The sequence below is a fragment of the Platichthys flesus genome, chromosome 20 (assembly GCF_949316205.1).
Source record: "Platichthys flesus chromosome 20, fPlaFle2.1, whole genome shotgun sequence".
Lineage (NCBI taxonomy): Eukaryota > Metazoa > Chordata > Actinopteri > Pleuronectiformes > Pleuronectidae > Platichthys > Platichthys flesus.
In genome coordinates this window covers 13,092,731-13,111,262 of record NC_084964.1, presented here as the reverse complement: position 1 = coordinate 13,111,262, position 18,532 = coordinate 13,092,731, and the positions used below count along the sequence as shown (strand labels likewise).

At 45.4% G+C, this 18,532-nt stretch overlaps 1 protein-coding gene across 1 annotated transcript in view; it reads right to left on the bottom strand.

Annotated features, from left to right (window-relative positions):
• ctbp2l (C-terminal binding protein 2, like) overlaps positions 1-13,583 on the bottom strand; it is a 42,095-nt gene extending 28,512 nt beyond the window's left edge. Inside the window, exon 1 of the mRNA XM_062378760.1 lies at positions 11,613-13,583. Coding sequence (XP_062234744.1) covers positions 11,613-13,434 — 1,822 coding nt within the window. The 5' untranslated portion in view covers positions 13,435-13,583. The remainder of the gene's footprint in view (positions 1-11,612) is intronic.
• Positions 13,584-18,532: the final 4,949 nt, after the last annotated feature.

The window sequence follows — 18,532 nt, the reverse complement described above, 5'->3', positions numbered from 1 at the left end:
GATCCGCTTCAGATGCTGGACTCGGGTCAGCAGAGCAGCAGTTGTAGCCTAGACTCTCTTGCCTCTGTCCTATGTTGCATTGCTGCTGTTTTCAACTTAGCAGGAAATGGTATTACAGCATTTTCAAACCTGCACTGTCCAGATCAACAGAATCAGTCTCTTGTTCTTGTTTCCCTTTGGTACAATTTGTTGGCCCAGATCTGAAAGCAGCAGTTGTGCTCCACAGGACCACACTGAGACCCTTGGAAGTGGTCTCAGTCCGATCACAAACAAACTCTGGAGTTGTTAGCTTGTGGTGAGAACATGATCCGACCTTGGTCTGACTCAACCGCAGGGTGCAGTTTGAGCTGAATGGCTGCCACAGCCTTGTACACTTTGCATAAAACCAAAAGAGCAAAATCAAGAGTTCCTAGCAGGTAGCCAGAAAATGAATCAAGGTCAGACCAGGATTAGAAGCAAAGAATTATTATCCACCGATTTGCAAACGATAGGTTTGAAAATGCCTTTAGGGTCCAAACATTTAAAAGAACTTACTGTTGCTATGATTACCCATGGAGTCCAAACCACACATTTTTGGTGGCCCTTAGCATCACTGCTAGCGTTTTTAAGAAGGGTAGAAACTAGTTTGCTTCCTGATTGGGTCTTATCAGATACCCTTTCCTGATTCATCATACTCTTACCACATGACCCCGTTTCCTAAAGAAAACAACCATCGACTACAAGTCCTGAATACAACATGGATTAAAAACTACAAGCGTCGTTGACCTGAGCTGTTTCACCTTGTTCTCGGTCCAGGGAAAATAAATCCCTAGTCCAATTTTCTGCACCTAAGCAACCAACTGCAGAGTGGACAGTCTCCTCTGTGTACCAGTGTGTGGTCAAGTGTATGAGTTTTCAGGTATCTTAGAATGGGCAGATGCTATTTCTGATTTGGAGCTAGGCAACTCATCTAGACGGGAAAGGAAACTATTAGTGGAGGACGCCATGTTAAATGCTAAGTGGGCAACTCTTCCATACAGGCGAGGTTTTCTATATGCACTCCACACTTTATGCGCAGGGAATGAATAATGCAATATAGTCTCATCCAAAGGTCATGTTTGTTCGTTAAACAACTTAGTTTAAGAGTTGAAACCACGGGGGGGGAACGAGCTGTGACTGCATCTCACCAAAATATCAGCAGCGATCGCTCCTCCTCCGCTTTAAATAAACATTCATCATTTTGTTCCATAAAACATTCAACAGACATTTTTTCTTGTCCTTCATGCTCAGCGATGCTTCTTTTTCAGTTTTTTTTTAGCAAGACGGCTGATTCTCAATGGACTGGACATGCTTAGTGTGACAAGAGGCGGAGACAGGGAGGGAAAGGGAGCAGAAGTAGTGTAGCGTTTTCCAAAGCAAGTCTAATTTCCCCACGGTGAATATTTATTTAGGAGGCCCAGGTCTATCCACTGAGAGGCACCTGCCCATGGCAGCAGCGAGGGTAAATAGCCGCCCCCCACCTCAAGGCATGTAAGCAGACACACACATATAGACATACAAGAGCCCCCACCCCCTCAACAGCGGTCCAGATAACAACCCTGAGTCAACACTGCCTCTCTGCTTTTGTTTTCTCTGCCTCCCCTCCTCTGTTCCCCTCCCACGTTCCAATCCCTGCGGAACCAGAAGGACTGGGGCCTGAAAAGATGCGAGGATGAGGGACAGAGAGATAGTGAAAGAGAGAGAGAGAGAGAGAGCGAGAGAGAGAGAGAGAGAGTCTAAATTACAGCATGGGAATGCAAATTAGACTATTTTATTTGGGGGGAGCCAAGGAGGGCAGGCAGGCTTTATTTTCCAGGCAGAAACAGCCCCTCTGTGGTCTCTGGATCAGTTTCAGCTACAGCGAGGAAAAGAAAAGAAAAGCGGACATTCTCACTGTGCCTTTTTACTTGGGGAGGAATAAAAGAAAAAAGAGAAATACACCAAACACAAAACCCACAACTCTCTGAGGCTGGTGCGGTCATAAAATAAAATGATATTTTGCTATGCTTTCACACCACCACTGCTGCTGCCGCCACCACCTCTTCCCATTCTCCTTCACACGGCGGCAGCGCCACCCCCTCACTCCTCCTCCTCCTCCTCCTGCACCCTTGGCAGAGACACACTAAAGTTGCTGAAACATGGGCACAAATCACAGCCTGACCAAACACTCCGCTGCCACCGCCTTCACCTCCCCCATCTGGAAAAACAAGGGCGTGAAAGTGAATTTGTGCGCGAGGGAAAGCGACGGGAATGGGGGAAGCGGGGCGAGCCAGCTGCAGGTGGTCTCCAGATGTGGTGGCTCTGGGGACGGGCCACTCTGGCGCTGTTAAGGGCGACTCGGAACTCCCTCCTCCCTCATTTTCCTTCCATCGCTCCTCCCTCTCTCTCAGTGACAGGAGCCATCTGGCCTGGCAGGGAGAGTCGAGACGCAGCAGAGAGTCCCAGCCTCCCAAGTGTGGCCCCTGCATGCCACTCAGCGGAGAGTACAAGTAAATAAAATGCACACACACACACAACGCCTCCTGCAAACCCCCCCCCCCCGAAGCTGTCACATGGCTATTAACCCATCGAAGCTGCGGCCCAGCTGTGCTCCATTACGATAAATACACCAGGGTCGCGGGGTCTTGTCAGCCAGGAGTCAGCCATCAGATACTATGAGGTGTCCACTTACAGCCTTTTAAAGCTCACTTTGCTGAAGAGTTACAGCCATTTCCATCATCATCATCATCATCCCCCCCCCCCAACCCCCACCCTCGTTTCATCCTTCTCCTACACCCTCTGGAAAGAAACTCCCAGCGTCCTCTTCCCTGCAGCATGGCAGATGATATTTCACACTTCCTCTGAGAAGCCCCCCCCCACCCCCACCCGCTATACCCACAACTACCCAAAACCCACTGTAACTGGAGATTTGTGACTCCATTGGACACCTGGAACACTTGACACCTTCAAGCTACACTGACACCGCCCTGCTCCCCTCACGCTATCAGCTGATTCACTCATTTAACCTTAAGTGAAATTGTCTCAGGGTAATGAGATGTTTTCAAAATAAAAAAGAAAGAAAGCTTCAAAAACAGTTTCCTGGAAGACAACTAATTTGACTTATTCATAGGAAAATAAAACAGCCCCCCCCCCCCTCTCTCCAATTGTCAGTGAAGAAGAGTTTTGGAAAAGGTTTGGCAGCCAAGAGTTAAACCCCCGGCTGCTTCCTGGAGGCACATTTCTTTCTTTTGTATGGCTTCTATGCTGCAGTAGAAACTGGGAATGGAGAAATAAGGACTGTAATGGGTAGAGGACATAATGGACGATGAGAAAGAGAGGGAGAGCGGCTGGGTCAGCGCTCAGTGCTCTCTCAGGCTACGTTCACAATAATACGTTTTTTTCGTTTTTCTGAAACACAAATGAAAAAAAACACGTTTGCACTCGTGTGCACTGTTCATGTTTGTGCAGGTGCAAACAGGAAGCAGTCCGTCTACTATGCAGTTAGTTGCTAAGTTGCAGTAAATACTATGGCTATATCCATACTAGTAGGTTTTCGTTTAATAACAGTTTCAAACAGTTGTCCAATCAAGTGTTTGGGCTTGTAGGGCTGAAAACCCAGCTGAAAAATGTCTCGTTTGAAAGCAGTGGTATGATTGTACAATTCAGAATTTAACTGCACAACAGCTGTTAGTTAAGTGGCTGTTCAACACGAGGCTCATACCAGTTGTTTCCTTAAAGAAGGGGGTCATGTGATAGGAGCCTGACGAATCAGCAAAAGCTTTGTCGTGACCCATAAAAGATCCAATCAGGAAACGATGGTTCATGTCAACATCATCTTTTTTTAAATTCTCCATTTTAGCGGTTCCGTAGCAGAGTTGAAAGGTTTTCAAATGAAAACAAAGTTGTATGGATGCAGCCTATAGACCGGGGATTTCTTTGCTTGAACCAACGACGAGGTGGAGCCGTTATTAAACAACAAGGTTAACAATGCTTGTAATTCATTATCCATGCTTCATTCAGCACTCGGTGTCGAGTGGTGCCTGAAAAGATCGAGTCAGGAAGCCAACGTGGGTGTCTGTGTCATTGTTTCCAGAGGTTTCTGCTTGTACAGACTAAAATGCAAACCCAGCCTTTTTGAACTGAAACAGGCCTAGCAGCGTTTCCAAAAGCTTCAATTTGACGCGATGTGGACACCAGGCGTTAATGTACCTTCAAATAAGATAGAATGAACAAAAACTAACCAATTAGCCTAAACAACATACTGAGGGAGGCAGCTTCTATTCCCTTTATTTATTCATCATCTTAGCTTCAGCTCTGTGGCATCAAGGGGGCCTTTTTAAGTCTTCGTCCTTCAGGGAAACAGCATTCAGTTTGCTCACTAGACACATAAAAACAACAAAGCCAGCAAATATATGGACACAGAAATATTCAAATGTGTCTAAAAATGTCCTAAAGATTTATACATTTAAAAAAAAAAAAAACGCACAACAAAGCTCTGAAGCCTGAAGGTGTGTTTACCTCCTTATCCTCGCAGCCCATTGCATATGTCCTCACACAGGAGCTTTTCTGAGGGTCCCTGCTGTGTTTGTTGGCCGCCGAGCTAAACGAGTGGCACCGAGCAGCATTGATTTGCAGCACAGACCGCAGATCAGACCACAGGACAAAAGACAAGGCAGAGGGACAATGGAGAAAACACAGTGGGCCGCGTGGGAGAACGAGTGACAACCGGTCGATCGGGACGACCAAAAGCAACCACGGGCGGATCTCGTTCCAAGGATGAACCGGGCCTTGAAAGATGCAACAAGAAAAGGGTGGCGAGTGAGCGGCGGCAACACAACAAGACAACCCACTATGGTGGTCAGAGCATCAAGTTCTTTCAGGAGAGAGAGGAACACATAATACTGTTCTATCTTGTTTATTCCATTTCTTTTTCATCCTTCATCCCCGTCCCCCTCCGCCCCCTCCTCACTGGCCATAGAAGAAAGTAAATATTTGAGCAAGGTAAAGCAATCGGTTAACCTTTGAAATACCCTCGCAATGAGATCTGCCGCTCTTTATTCTTTTCAGCTGGAGGAGAAGAAAAAAATGAAGAAGAGAGAGAAAGAAGAAAACACACACACACACACACACACACACACACACACACACACACGCACACAATGTTGGCCACCACTTCAGAGGGGATATTCAATATCCATGAGCTTTTTCATTTCACACTGATGAATAATTCAGGGTGACCTGCCCACCACTGAGGGAGGGGGAGACAAAGGGGGGGGAGGGAGGGAGACAAAAAAAAGAAGGGAGGACCGGGAGGTGTGCAGAGGTAGTTGTCTGTTTTAGTGGATGCAGCTGTTGCCGGTCGACGTGTATAAAAACCAATCTCCTCCCCAGCTGCCGTGGAGAATGGAATAATATACGGCAGCGTCGACGACAGATAATTAGGGAGATTATACCAAAGTGCTGTCGTTCTGACAATGCGAGCGATGTGCTTGCATCGCCGTGTTCCTGTAGACAATGCAGCCACGGGACGGAGGCGACAAGCAGAATAAACATGCGGTCTGCTGAAATACAGAGAGAGGAAACGATCACAACATGTCGCATGATGAGCACACACACACTCAGGGTCATGTAAAAACACAAACACACACTTGTAACCTCATCATTAGCACTCGGTGGTGACCTTTAGGCCAGTGGAGGAGCCACTGTGACGGCAGCTAAATTCCAATCAGCTCGCTATGGAAAAACACATCTGAAAGAAGACGCTGCTTCCTTTGACTTTAAATCGGTTGTTTCAAATCCAGTTTATTTCATCTTCATATAAGTGTGAGGAATACAAAACTGGATGAAAATGTCAAACTATGAACATTAATTCAACATGTTTTTCGAGGATCTGGCCAGAAGTTTAGTTTCAAAAATTCGGAAAAACTTGTTTCCACCATAAACGCCTCCCTGACTGAGTAACAGAAGCACACAGGGAGAAAACCCTGAAGATTTAATGCTCGCTAACGGACAAGGACAGCGCCCCCGACCCTCTGTGAGCAGAGGTCAGATGCTACTGTCGCACACGCACACAAGACGCACACTCGAACACTCGAGCTGTCACAAGCAGGGGGAGACCAGCTGTTCCTCATTCGCTCGAAGGCGCCGTTCCCTCCGAGCGTTGGCCGGCTTCGCAGAAACCATTAATCCCTCTGTGAACGCAACCGATGGTTTGGAAAGATCCACCATGAGAAAACAGCGAGGGAGGGGTAAACGAAGGATGGGGCTCATAGACACTTATTTTTATTTTTTTTACACTTGTCTTGTTTTCTGAGAAAGGAAAAAAAGAAAACTGTGCAATGGAAAAATAGATTTTCCTGGCCATATTTCCCCCGAGGACACAAACAATACGAAGGGCTAAGTGGAGATGGAGCAGCAGATAGTTCATGTAACATTTACCAGGTTATCGAGAAACTGGAGACACATGACAGAGTTCAGATAAGCGTTTAAGAGTCGGGAGGTGAAGACTGAACATTTAACAACATAATCTTTGCAGTATGGAGTAGAGAGTAAGAAAGTTTGAGAGCCGAGATGTGTTTTTTTTTTATTGATTTCGCATTTGCATTAAAGCACATATGATTTCAAATGACGATGATGAAGATGAGGTCCAAGTGCTGACTTTCTAGTTTCAGGTTGAAGGGGTGAGCAGAATAATAATAAAAAATAATTTCTTTGCGTTAACGTTAAATACGAATTTTTAAGACCATAACGGATGCAATTTAAGACCTATATCATGTCAGACAGATATGAAGGAATATCAGAGTCCCGGAATTACTAACACTTCCCCATAATTGAATTTTGTAGTAAGCTAATTTTTACTACTAATTAAGCCCTAACTAAATGGATTTAAGACCTATATTAACATATTTAAGACTTCTTAAGGTCTACAATTCAGATAATTCAATTTCAGACTTTTTTAAAGAAACTACAATTTAAGAACAAGAAAGACAAAGATCCTTAACATAGAAAAAAAGGCAACCAAGTTTTATCTTGAGTGGAATGTCATGATCGAGGATTATCATTTCAACTCTTTTTTTGTTTGCTGCTAATGAGTGAAGGGGAAATAAGCTGCTGAGCCATTTGCAAATATGGAGGAGTTTGTACTGTTTACTTGTCTGATTATATTTGGCACCCTAAACCAAGTAATATATACAAAGGGTCAGAATTCCTGAACTGTTCATCTGGTGGATGGAAAAACCTCTTAAAGTCACCGTTATATATTAATTAAATGTGCAGGAGAAAGACACACATCCCACGACTCCATGTAAAAATAGTCACTGTAAGTACCCAGACCTAAATGCACACAAGTCATAAGTGCATCATGTTGTTATGCATGAGCAACGTTTCACTGTCACACAGCTCCAATCCCCATAATAACCCCCTGACCGAAGGCATATGAGACGAAGCCTCTCGTCTGTCTCCGCTCATTCATATCAGTGGGATTAGTGAGGATGACACAGACTCCCACTGCCATGTGACGCCTTTATAGTGGCAACCACACACACACACATCCATGTAAGCACTCCTACGCATACAAACACACACACACACAGATGGCCGCTAGGATTTCCCCCACTCCTAATTCTCAGCCTTTTTCCTAGACAGGTAACGTAAGCCGCTAGCTTTCTGTAATAACCCGTTAGCATGTAAGGAACAAGAAGTAAGGCAGGGGTCACACTAAGGAAGCATCAGGACAGTGGTTCATGGCTGTGTTGCCTCTAGACACCAGAACATGACATTTAAGTAAGGAACTTCAAAATGTATATAAGTACAAATGTTGGGTACATTTTTTTATAATTTAATGTTTGTTTTATTTTATTTAATAACAATAATTATGCTTGCTGATTTTCTTAAATAGAACCACGGCCCAAATCATTTCTGACTATTTAAATATATATATATATATATATATATAAATATATATATATAGTTCTGGTCAAAGGAAGACAGAGACAGATAGAGGAAACTTAAGGTCTTGTCCCCATGTCCTGCTGTCAGTTCTGTCACATTCAGATGGAAACAAGCACTTCCTGCTGCTGAGAGAGGGACATTTATGCGTGTGTGTGTGTGTGTGTGTGTGTGTGTGTGTGTGTGTGTGTGTGTGTGTGTGCGTGTGTGTGTGTGTGTGTGTGTGTGTGTGTGGCAGGATAGTGGGGGTCAGCAGCAGCATTGAGCCGAACACACACGTGTATATATATATCACAAGTCACAAGTTACAGAATGAGGGAACATAAGCACTAGATCAAAGACTACGTACGATCAAAAAGCAGCGTGAACGTAGAAACTCCCTTGTGTCTAAAACTCTCACAGAAACACAGATGTGTCCAGAATCCGTCTGAGGCCACACTGACACACAGGGAAAGTGTTTCTATCCAACCCACATACACACGAGTGGAACCGGGCAGGAGAGTGCACACTGAAATCAATGTCAGACACCTGAACAAAGCAGTTTAGCCAAGGACGGCTGAGAGCACATTAGGCATGTATCATCGTGGATGTCCTTCCAAACACAGGCAGGGAAATTAAAATCCCATTCGGTCCCCTCACGGGAGCTATGCACTGGGAGGTTGCAACGGTGATGGCCTCCTGTCAAAAAGAGGAAGAAAGGGACCTGCCATGTTTTTGATCAGCCACTCGGCAGGCAATGGATGCAACCTGTGCACAATGTCATGGAGAAAACAGAGTCATGCAGGTGAACACGCCAACTGACAACTCCCATAAGGCTGCAAGGCCCTGTTGCCAAGTTCTACTCTCTCTCCTTCCTGTAAGCTAGGAGCCCTGCCCCCAAACGCACCTACGCCGCCCACGCCTCCTAATGCCGCAGCCCAGAAAAGTACAGCTGAAGATGTTCTGTGGATTATCTCCACAAGGAAACCACGTGCCGGCATTTGTGGACAACATGCAAGAGTCCACCTCAGTTAATCTCCTGAGCACGCACATCGTACATACTACTAGCCAATCACATCTCTAGCTAGCCAGGTGGCTGAACTGCCTCACGTGACACGAAAGAGTTGCTTCACCCACCTGAGCCGCTGACAGACATCTCCATGGCCAATGCGAGTGCAGCACGGCGCTCTCCCTGCTATAGGTGGAAGGGAACTGTTGTAACTCAGCTCGACTCAAACTTTTAATGCCATTACTGACGCTACTTACGGCTTTAGCCAACCAAGACGGCGCCCAGTGGAGAGTAGCCCTCCCACCTGCGACTTGCACAGAAATACATTTTAGGCACCAGCTCTTTCCCTTTTGCTCACATCTTTTTCTGTTCTCAGAATAAATAAGAAAGTCGACTGTATGGAAATGAAGATGCCTCAACTACCATGTGTACATGTACACTTTGATGTGAGACGATAAAAGGACGACTAGTTTTATTGGAAGAACTACCAATTTATTCAGTATGTCCAAAAGGAATAATGTGTCAGCTTTTCATCAATATGCATGTTTGAACATAAAACCCCATGCATGTAATAAGAGAAGGCTCTTTACTGGTGAACTGGAACCTTTGCACAAAAGTGTGAGGCAATCTCTTGAGAGGTGCACTGTTCACAGAGAGAAGGGAGGGGCGTAAGAGAAATGCTCTCATTAAGTGTCTTAAGAATGTTTTCAAACTAAACTGAAAATGGCTGCTGGAAAACAGAGTAACAAGTGTTCAAAAATAAATGTGCAACGCCGCATGCAGGGCTCCACTTTTCCCCTTTTCCTCAGATGGGAGGATTATCCATGTCTGATTACCATTGAAACCTAGGTCGCCTAGCAACACACAATTAAGAAGTATGCTTTTCGACCGTCTGCACGGGGCTGCCCCTTTATCAGATGAAGCTACTGAAGCAACAAATGTCAGCTACATACAAATGAGCTTGTTGTGCTTAGGGTGTATTTGAAGAGAGAGGAGGGGAGGGGGGGGGGGGGGGGGGCCTGCCACTGTGACCTTGGAGAGCAGCGTATATATTTTCATGAAGCTCGAAAAAAGGGACCTCCCACCCTGCTTCTCCCGAGGCTCCCCCCTCCCTCCTCTGGATCTTGCACCTCGCTTCTTATTTCCTTGACAACACATGAAGGGGAAGCCACTTCATAAAAGTCATTATTCCATATAAAAAGTGCAGCAGCCCACAGACCCATTAGAGAGGCAGGCAGGATACGGGGGTTAGATGGCTGAAAGGAAGGTTAAAAAGATTCAATTCTTCCCTAAGCTCATCAGCTCTCTTCAGGAGGGAAATATATCAGCTTCTTATGAGCTGAGAAATCAAGCCCTTCATGTGGATGCCTAGCTGGAGAACTGAATCTCACTGTAGGCTGAACATAAAAAGCTGCCACACTACTTGCATTAACCTTGCCAGAGACATAGAGGTTCTGAAGAAGAATAAACATAATAATGTGTTTCATGAGGCAGGCAACAGGACATTTCAAAGAAGAATGTAGTTAAAAAGGATAACGCCGCTGTAGAAAACAAACAAAGTGAGAAGTTTACTCATTGTTTGCAACAATGCATTCGCGTTTCCACAGCGATCCCTCTTTTCAAACTGTAAATTGAGTCATAAGACGTTGTAAGTGAGCGTTGTAACTGCTGTGGCTCGGTGATAATATCTTAATCCAATATATCTTACACTGCCTCAGCTGTGAGATGATCGGGAGAATGTTAGAATGTGAATGAGAACAGCACAGAGCTCATGAAATTCCCATTCAATGTAAATAGCCACTGTCTGAAATGACAATGATTGAATTTGTGTCTGAGCACGAACAAACAAATGCATTAAAGAACATTTATCTGCCCTGCAATGCGACCAGAATCTCAAACAGACAAGAGAGTGTCTATTAAAAACAGTTGCCTATTATAGTCTACGCAACTATACATCCAATTAGTGTAATTGGATTTGAGGCAGTTAAGCCAATGATTAGGAGAGAGTCCAGTGAAAAATAGAATGACTGCAACTCTGCATCAATAAACCTTTACAATTTCAAAAAAAGCTGAATGTGTGCATGTTTTTCATATGTTCTGACTCTGTGTTGTAAAGACAAAGAAATTTAGGAGAATAACAAGAGAACAAACGGTTCAAACTCTCTGATATTTAGTGCTAGCAGTTTGTAAAGTGTTTTGTAAACGCTCACCCGTTATCACATTTTAACCACAAGTAGAAGAGACAACAGAACAACACCAAAATCAACACCGCTGATCAAAATTATTCTGACCAATAAACCAAGTGAAAGAAAAACACCCAAATACGTTGACCTCAATAACTAGAGCGCCTCTCATAAGAATTCAACGTGGTGATGAGACAGGATCCCCTGCGGCAAATGACACAACTCTGTTGCAATATATGTATAAATAGTTGTGTGGTTTTAAAAAAAGACCTCTCATAGCAAAGCTGCTTAGGTTGTCAGATGCATCTCACACGCTACTCCTCCATTCAAGTGTCAGACTGGTTATTACATTCAGAGTTAAATCTCACTCTACTTTTATCTACAAGACAAATCAGAAAAACGAAAACATCACCTAAACCCACTGCAAAAAATACAAATGTGAGAAAAATAGAGAGACAGTTTGAAGAGACACGTGAAAAGGTGAAGTTTGACATTACTTGTGTCAGGCGTGGTGGCCATGGTTGAGACAATGACAGGGGGACCCGTACGACGTCCAACCATCCTGCCGTTGTTTAGATTTTGCGCTTGGAGAGCGGAGGAAGAGGTTACAGGAACGATGTTACTTTCAGGGGCAGCATTGATCCCTTTCCGGAGCAGTTGGGGGCTGTGAAGGGGGCTTGGTGCTGCTGCTGGTGATGTTGGAGGAAGGTTGGGTGCTCTCTTCATCAGCTCCATGGGGGAATAGGAGCCAGAATAGGTTTTTGGTGCTGCTCCATGGGTGCCCGGGGCTGATGGAGGCTGTTGTCCAAGAGCAGACATGGCAAGACCGGTGTGGGCATTAAACATGGAGAAAGGTCTTCCCTGAGTCACAGCATTGCTATATCCTCCAGGGCTAATTGGAAAAGCTCCACTTCCCATGGGTCGTGATCCTGGGTAGGTGGTGGTCTCCAGTAGGTGTTGGGAGGGTGCACTACTGGGTCTTCTGCCAAGAAATTCTCCCATCCTGGGGGACATGTTCTGGAAAGTGGTGGGAGGTTGCTGCATCAGGTTGGGGTCCATGGTCAAACCCTGGGGCTGCATGTAGAGATCATTGCGATGGGTAAAGCTGTTGGATCGTGTACGTTGTGCTGTTCCACTTGTCTTGAAACCAAGCATCACACGTGAGAGAGCACGGGCCTGGGCCAAGTTAGGGGCCACAGAGCGGACATCATGGTCCTCCATCATCCCCAGGGTGGAATAGGAATCAAAGCCATGTTGCAGCAGGAGGGTGATAGTGCTCTCAGCCAAGCCTTCAGCTCGCAGAAAAGCCAGGAAGGAAGGGTCCACCATCTTCTTGGGGTCTGCAGCACTGGGATGGTGAAGAGGCAGACCTGAGGTATATCCAGCTGTGGTAGCCACCATGGCTGAATTGGGGTCATAATTTGGGTCATAAGGTTGCCTCTGAGAGGCTATAGCCCCGTAAGCCCGGGGGAAAGCTCCGTCCATTCCCTGGTATGCTGAGTCCACCACAGTATTGGTGTCAGCTGGCTGATAGGAGTCCAGGGAAAAGCCGTTTATATTGTTGTAAGCTTGGTGAGCAGAAAGAGATGGTGGCCCAGCAGCGTAAAGAGGAAGAGGGGGCTGGACCCCGTAGGCTGCAGGACCAGGAGAGCTGCCACCAATACGCTGGGCGTCTTGGATCATTTTAGATCCCAGAGTTTCCCTGTACAAACGGCTTAGCTCATGAACAGGAGGAGGAGGAGGTGGGGGAGGAGGCGGGGGAGGAGGGGGAAGGGGAGGAGGCATGGGGTTAGGTGTAGAAGAAGACGCCAACACGGTAGGTGTGGCCCTTGCCTGTCCTTGATCCCAGGTAGGGTTCACCCCCCTAGCGTTGGACCCATAATGCGATGCTGATCTGTTGAGCAGGTGCTGGTTATCCCTATAAAACCCAGACTCTTCAGGTGGCCGACCAGATAAGGCAGAACCAGTCGTGTAGTAATCCACAGGTGGTGCAGAGGCCAGGTTTGCCATCATTTGTCTGAGGTAGAGGCTGCTGCCAAGATCGGGCACTGAGTGCTTCCTCAATAGCTGCTGTCCATGCCGGTCCTGTTGGATCTGGGAATACTGGCAGACTGGATTCTGTTTTTCATCAAGATCTACGTGATGGTGAGACCATACTCCACCATCTCCCCCACTCAGTGCCAGAGAATTTCTACGACCTGCCATGGTGCCACAGAAGTGACAGCGACCTGAAGTCTTGTGGTGCTGGCCTTCAATCCATGCAGGACCGTGATGGCTCAGAGAGCCAACAAAATGCGACTGCTCACTTGAGTTAGGCATCAGTGAAGACAATAACGAGGACAGCTATAAAAGCAGAAAACAAACCCGGGTATTGTGTTTCAACTCTCCAGTTACACTCACCCCCAATCAAAAAGGAGTAGTGATGAGAAGAGGAGAAATGTGAAGCATGAGGTACTCTTTTACCTGATCTGCTGCTGTAGGCAACCCCCCTCCCCTCACTTTAAAGAGTGTGCTATCATGTAGCTCCCTGCTGGCAGCATATCTAAATAATTTAGCCCTGGAAACATTAGAAATCCACAAGGGCATGAGGCACAACATGACAAACACAGAGTAAACACATGCACACACATTCAAACTGAAATAAAACACACCTTTAGGGCGAGGATCTACTCCATTCTACAGCAGGGATCATGCTTGTGGTTGGCATCACGCTTACATTCCAAACTAAGACCTAGAGTAGAGAAATTGGGCTAAAAGCACATGCTGGACAATGACAACAGAATGGAGGAGGGGACGGGATGCTCTAATCCAATGGGGTTGCTGCACGCCACTGGTAGGACAGCCCTCTCGTCCACAGCATTTTCCACAAGGGGATTAGCGTCAAACTAAAACCTGCTTAAATCCACTGCCCCCTGTGACATCACTTGAACCAGATAGTGTACATAGCCAGCATGTTGCTGAGGCCCCTGGATGTGTCCACGGAGTGTAAAGCTACAGTGTTTACGGTGCTTAGTGGTCACTTCTAACCACTTTGTTGGCCTTCAGCAGGAATCCCTCTGAGCATGAATATACCCAGAGGAATCGGGGAATTTGGGGACTGACATGCTTGCTGAAGTTTGTCTCTGGGGGGAGGGGGAGGGGAGTGGTTGCAAAGGCCAGACACAAGGATTGCTGATGGTCAGTTTAAATCCGGTGGCCACTAGAGTAGTTGCTCCACATGAGCCATGAAGAATGCACAGCCTCCTCTACCGGGCAACGAGAGATTCACATATGCAAATACACACATACAAATAACCCTACAGGCGGGGAGAAGGAAGAACATGCAAAATATATATATATATATTTATACCTTGAAATGTGCTATCTTGGTTCATATTGTGAACTGCACATTAAACCAAATTGGGTCTTATTACCCCTCACAGTTCTCCTGCATACAACAAATGTACAAGAGAGTGGATACGGCTTATCTGAGATGTTGCCATCAGCAATAACTGTTGGTGTTTACTTGCCATGACAAGAGCAATGTAAACAAAAAACTGTGGCAGCAGGAGAAGAAAAGAGGGCTTTGATAAGAGTGTGATGGGGGGGGGGCTGATAAGGCAGGAAGCTGCTGGCTCTGACTTCACCTGCAAGACAGACAATGTGGGAAAGGACAAGGCATGAGGAGAAGGGGATATGATTGGACTGCGCTGGACCGTGACAACTAGATGGCTCCAAGCCTGTTTCTCTTCTGTACTTTATTTCTGTGTGAAATGGGCAACAGGGGTTTAAAGGAAGAGTTTTTTTTGCAGCAAGTCTCCAGGGACATTTTCCGGATGCTCCTGAAGCTGAGACACAGAGACAGCGTGACTGAGACGGGCTAAATTTATTACAGTTTAGGAGTGACAGGCGACTGCTACAGCGCCGTTCCTCTTTACGTTTTCCCAGTACCTGTCAAGTCCCAGAGGGGGAATGCTATAACAAACTTCTTTCATTTGAGAGCTTAAGTGATGCAATCATGATATAAGACCAAAAGCAAAACAGATCATTTCATCATGGAACATCCAAATTGAAGAACATTAAGTAGGTCAAAACAAAAAGGAATCATTTCTCTTTCATTATGGCTTTGCACAGTCCGGGATGAGGCACTTCGAAAAGGATGGCTTCTTTCATTGGAGGTAAAGCATACCTAGCAATTTACTTGCAGCAATTCCTCAGCACTATCCTCCCAGGTCTGAGTCTCCCTGCGCTTTTTTGTCAGCTGTAAAACACACCATTAATCACTGGGTTGTGTCTCTCGCCGGCGATCGCAATAACTTCTTTTAATAAGCCCCTTCCAGTGCCGCGTGTCACTCAGATCCCCGCTTCCCGACAAAATATTAATAACAATAATAAACATCTCAAGTGGGGTCGGGCTGGTGTTGTTAAATCTGAAACAAGAATATGACATATCATATCTCCTGCCATGCAAATTGCTGCGTTTCCCACAATTCATAAGCAGGAGAAGCTGGGGAACAATATTCATCTTGTCTACATCCTCTGATATGCCTCTCGTGAGAACTCCATAATTAAGTGAGCATGCTATATTACACTCATCAAGCAACAGGGACCCCGTACTTGCTAGCATGAATAATATAGCAGAACAAAAGAAAGCCCAAAGTTACACGATGGATATTGGGTGAGCTGCATCAGAACCGATGCCAAGTCTCGCTCGCTCACTAGCTCACAGCCAATCAGACAGCTCTGTCAAAGACCTCTGGGTACAATGTGTTGAACAGACGTCCAGCAACAGTCATGCCTTTGGAGCAATCTGGCCATCTTTCTAGGGCACAGGACGCTAACGGCAGGACTTGGCAGGCAGAGCAGGCAGGGATAGCTGCAGAACGATTTACATAGCTGCGACTCTACAACTGCTGATCCATTAAACTTTCATAGGGGCTTCATAAATTAAAAGTATGACTGGAAGATCTTGAAAATTCTACTCAATTACTGTGATTGTACAGTATATTAAAGTTTTAACAAGCCTCAGGGCACTTTCTCGCTCCAACACAAGCTCAGGGAGAAAGGAGGGGCCACGGGGAGAGGAAAAACACATGGTACCAATTCTGGTCTGATGGCTTTCGGAGGGTTCACATCTGCTGTGGAATCGAGACGCTGGCCTCCTTGCCACCATCCATGTCCAACAGTTACATTGGCGGGAGGAACATGGGGGCACAGCGAGAGACGCCACTGCAGAGCTTTCATTTGCAGGGCAAGACCTCTGTTGGACTAGGTGAGGCGAGTGATACGAGTTCTCTCTTGCATTTTAGCAGGATGGTTTGTTCCCTCTCTGCCTCGTGCGCGGCCCCGCACTCCGCCCGCCTATCATTATAAAGCCAGTGGTCCATACTGCATCACAGATGGGGCAGACAGAAGGGAGAGACGACAGCCCGCTTGCTTTTTGGAGAGATGAGGAGTGTGCAGCTGAGTGAGAGAAGAGGGAGGGACGGAGAGCGAGAGAGGGAGAAGAAAAGGACAGAACAGAAAATGGGATTTGCCTCCATACCTCACTGATGAAGCAGATATGAGGTCTAGTTTAACGCAAGAACAATTTTACAAGGCAATGTGTCTACAAGCAAAAAATAAAGTAAACATACATACAGAGCCTATAGGAAAATCTGATATTCATCATTCTACTTAGATAACACTGCATGGTCCAAACATATGCTATGTCCTCTCAAATATAAATAACCCAACCCAAGCAGCATCACGAGATATGAAGAAAGTGTGTACGAAAAGTATGAAAAAACTAAAAACTCAGTATAATATTACTAACATATCCGAGATCCTGATTTACATAACAAAGAGAGTATCGGATCAAACAGATAAAGAAAGACAAATGAAAAGCTGTTCACACGTGAGAGTTATGATAGATATTGCATCTGAGGATTTGTCAACCAGCCTTTCACTTGAGCACATTGACGCACCACTCATTTGTCCTCGGCACATAAACAAACTCTACTCAAATCAGAGACAGACAACACAGCGGATTATCAAATATAAACCATCGTCTTTAAATGAGTAACTCTACATCAACACTTTCTTTCAATTCTGGCCATAGACTGTTTTGAAGATAGACGAAACGACAGCTGCTACAAACCGAAGCCAAAAACATCTTGATCGCCTCGTGGTGGCTGGGTGCAGCACAGGTCATAAACCCTGTCTTCTCCATGTTAGAACATGGGCCCGAATTCAAACATCACACACACAGTATTATATGATATCTTTGTAGTTGTTATCCCACTGCAGCATGTTTAAGTGTTCGTTTTCCACTCATTTTGGTTTTAATTACTCAAATACCACTGTGCAGACTCTGGCTTCAAGTGACAAGTCACCAAGATGGCAGCTCCCATATCCAGGATATTTTGGCTTCATTATCGTACAGTGAGATTAAGGCGAGACACATTGTCCATCTTTATTCAATGTCTGTGGTTCTGACCAACTAAACTAAGTAAGAATAGCCTAAATGCTAGTTGCATGCTCAGAGCAGATAATCAAATAATCCTATTGGTTATAAAAAAAATCAACAAGGGGAAGAACAACAGTCTGATGAATGTTCTGTTCAGCGTGTAATATGGATAAATTATATTCCTAATTACGCAGCCATAAAGTGCCGTCATGTAACACCACATGAATAAAATGCACATGTTGATTAAAACATTATCTGAGTAGATTAGAGCGGCTCTAATCCAGCCCTGAGGGGGAAACTCTATTGCACTCCACAATCAAAACAACAATCTTAGCATAGGAAGAAGAAAAGAAAAAAAACAGACCAGGAGCTGAACTGTCCTCCCTCTGAGCCACACAGCCCGACACTGCAAAAATAATCATAAGAAAAAATGGTTCAGCTCAAATTAAGCCGAGAACATGAAAGAACCTGAGGAGCGCAGGCCGCGGCAGATCACACCTCACATCCCCAGACGACAGAAATGAATCTCGTCATCCCTGAGAAAAGACGGAATGAGAGAAAGAGCGCGAGGAAGAGATTGTCCTCTCTCCCCTCCTCTTCCTCAAGTTGCCGAATTAAAGCTGATGCTTCCCAGCAGCTGCTTTGATTGTGCTAACTAGCAGCTTTTGATAAAACACAGTTGCAACCGGCTCCCTGCCTCCTTATTTGCAGACAGGCCAGATTATGCTAAATACATATCAAGGACTTAAATGGCTGAATCAGCCTTGTCATCTCACCACAGGGTTTCCTCAGATACTGCATTTCTGATCCCTCTGCCGTAAACACCAATGTACAGTCGCAAGAATGAACAATTTGGGCCATGGTATGATATAAAAAAAAAAAAAATTTATAATATGGAAACTGTCTTGGACGACTGGAGTTGATTTTGAATGTAGGGAAAACAATAGAGACAAAAGGTGACAGGGTTTGTTGGATTGTGCAGAGTGTGTT